Source organism: Sardina pilchardus, chromosome 3 (genome assembly GCF_963854185.1).
Source record: "Sardina pilchardus chromosome 3, fSarPil1.1, whole genome shotgun sequence".
NCBI classification, from domain to species: domain Eukaryota; kingdom Metazoa; phylum Chordata; class Actinopteri; order Clupeiformes; family Clupeidae; genus Sardina; species Sardina pilchardus.
In genome coordinates this window covers 31385615-31388114 of record NC_084996.1, presented here as the reverse complement: position 1 = coordinate 31388114, position 2500 = coordinate 31385615, and the positions used below count along the sequence as shown (strand labels likewise).

Genomic DNA, 2500 nt, shown 5'->3' with positions numbered 1-2500 from the left:
TGTGTGTGTGTGTGTGTGTGTGTGCGTGTGTGTGCGTGTGTGCGTGTGTTTGCGAGTGATCTGTAATCCCTGCGTGTATTATGTGTGTCGTCGTTGTCATCGTCGTCATGCTTGAGTGTATATCATTTGTATTTGTGTTGTCTTCATCTCCTCCCGATTGATTTGTGTACGTCTGTTCCAGGGTGACAGAGGCTTTGATGGACTGCCTGGTCTCCCTGGTGACAAAGGCCACAGAGTGAGTAAGGGGAGACTGGCAGGAGAGCTTCTCAAACTATTGATCAAACTAAAACTGTGGGTGACGGAAATATATCACCTCTTAAATGGTCTATAACCTTCATAACAATCGGAATAGATTTGTGGAAAAATTGTGTTGATTGATTATTTGATTGATTGAATGATCATCATTGTTGTTTTAATGATTCCTTAATTGATTCATTTCCTCATTTCTTCATGATCAGGGTGACAGAGGAAAGCAAGGGCCACTCGGTCCGTTCGGAGATCCTGGAGAGAAGGTAAGCGATGTTTATCAGCTCAGGACCTTGAGAGAGCTTCTTACTTAAGTGGCAGAATGACATGATCACAGCTCCTGACCCACTGCAAGCAATCAAAACCAAAGAAGAATCTTTTCAACTAGTTTTACCAGAGAGAATAAATCAGATTAGTCAGAATGTGTGGCCCATTGAGAGGCCTTTTATGGTAGATTATTGGACAAAAAAGGCAATGCTGAATATTCCATATGATACATTAATACTTTAGTAGCAAAGCATTTATATTCATTCACACATCCTCCAATTAGACTGGTCCTTCATATGCATACCCCAATTTCACAGTTCCTTTTCATTTTCATTAGGGTAGACATGGCATACTGAATGGCACACTGCATTGCTCAGAAATGACTATATTCATATGAAATGAGTCCCTCTGGCACATACTGTAGGTCTAACAGGGTTTCCGAGCTGCGCCAGGCGTGTATCTGAAGCATTCTGTTCACATTGCGTCTGCTGCTACAATTAGCTGCCACTGTAATCGTTCCACTAGTAGTTACACCAGGCGTGATAGCGGCGCGTAGAGCAGCCTTCTAAAATGTTTCTTAAAATGTTTTTTCGTGTTGCGAACGGAACGCTTCAGTTACACACCCGGTGTACTGTAGCTGCCCTGTTCGGACTGAAACAAAAGAGGGAGGAGGTGGGAGGAGGTGAGGGGAGGGCAGAGAAAGGGAGGGGAGAAGAGGGGAAGGCAGGGGAGGGGAGGGGAAGAGAGGGGAGAGGAGGAGAGGGGAGGTGAGGGGAGGGCAGAGGAGGAGAAGGGAGGGGAAGGCAGGGGAGGTGAGGGGATGAGGGGAGATGAGAGGAGGGCAGGGGAGGTGAGGGGATGGCATGGGAGGGAAGAGGAGGTGAGAGGAGGTGAGGAGAAAGGAGGGCAGGAGAGGGCAGGGGAGGTGAGGGGAGGTGGGGGAAGAGAGGAGAGGTGAGGGCAGGGGAGGTGGGAGGAGGGAAGAGGAGGTGGGGAGGAGGGCAGGGGAGGTGAGGGGAGGAGGGCAGGGGGAGGTGAGGGGAGGAGGGCAGGGGAGGTGGGAGGAGGGCAGGGGAGGTGAGGGGAGGAGGGCAGGGGGAGGTGGGAGGAGGGCAGGGGAGGTGAGGGGAGGTGAGGACTGGAGAGGGGGCCGCAGGGTGCAGGCTGGATGCCTAAGTGTCACACTTACCTTTCCACCAGGGCTCAGATGGACCTGTGGGGCCACGAGGACAACCAGGCGAAGCTGTGAGTGACTGTGTGACCAAGCCAGGTTCACACGCACATGCATACACACACACACACACACACGCACACACACACACACTCACTCACACACACATACATGCAGACACATACACACAGAACCGCAAACACACACACACACACACACACACGCACATCTATGCACGCACCCCTGCAGTCACCACACATACAGTATGCAAGGTCACACACACAAAGAAATGTGCACCTACCTGTGTGCACTCATATACACACATGCACATAAACACACTCTCACACCTCTACACACACCCATACACACATGCAATCACACTTCCCCTCCCCCTCACACACAGAAACGCACACATACACACACAGACACACAGCCACACACACACACACACACACACACACACATACACACACACACACAGGCACACACACACACACACACACACACACACACACACACACACACACACACACACACACACACACACGGTTCCACCCTGCTTGAGGCAGTGCTCTGGCGACAGTGGGGCTGATTGGCTATGACTCAGGCTCCTTCTTCAGCGCTGCAGGTGAGGATGTGGCTCAGCGGGACTCCCCCCGTTTAGATGGATCCAGCGCCAGAGAGAGAGAGAGAGAGGGAGAGAGAGAGAGAGATGGAGGGAGGGATGGAGGGAGGGGGGAGAGGGACTCAGTGATGGAGTGAGAGGCAGAATGAGCGATAGAGTGAGTGAGGGAACAAGTGAGGAGGGCGTGAATG

General features: G+C 51.6%; 1 protein-coding gene across 1 annotated transcript in view; it reads left to right on the top strand.

Annotated features, from left to right (window-relative positions):
* Nucleotides 1-2500, top strand: part of col5a3a (collagen, type V, alpha 3a) — an 84035-nt gene that overhangs the window by 40324 nt on the left and 41211 nt on the right. Inside the window, exons 18-20 of the mRNA XM_062532851.1 lie at nucleotides 182-235; nucleotides 459-512; nucleotides 1714-1758. Of these exons, the coding sequence (XP_062388835.1) occupies nucleotides 182-235; nucleotides 459-512; nucleotides 1714-1758 (153 nt within the window). The remainder of the gene's footprint in view (nucleotides 1-181; nucleotides 236-458; nucleotides 513-1713; nucleotides 1759-2500) is intronic.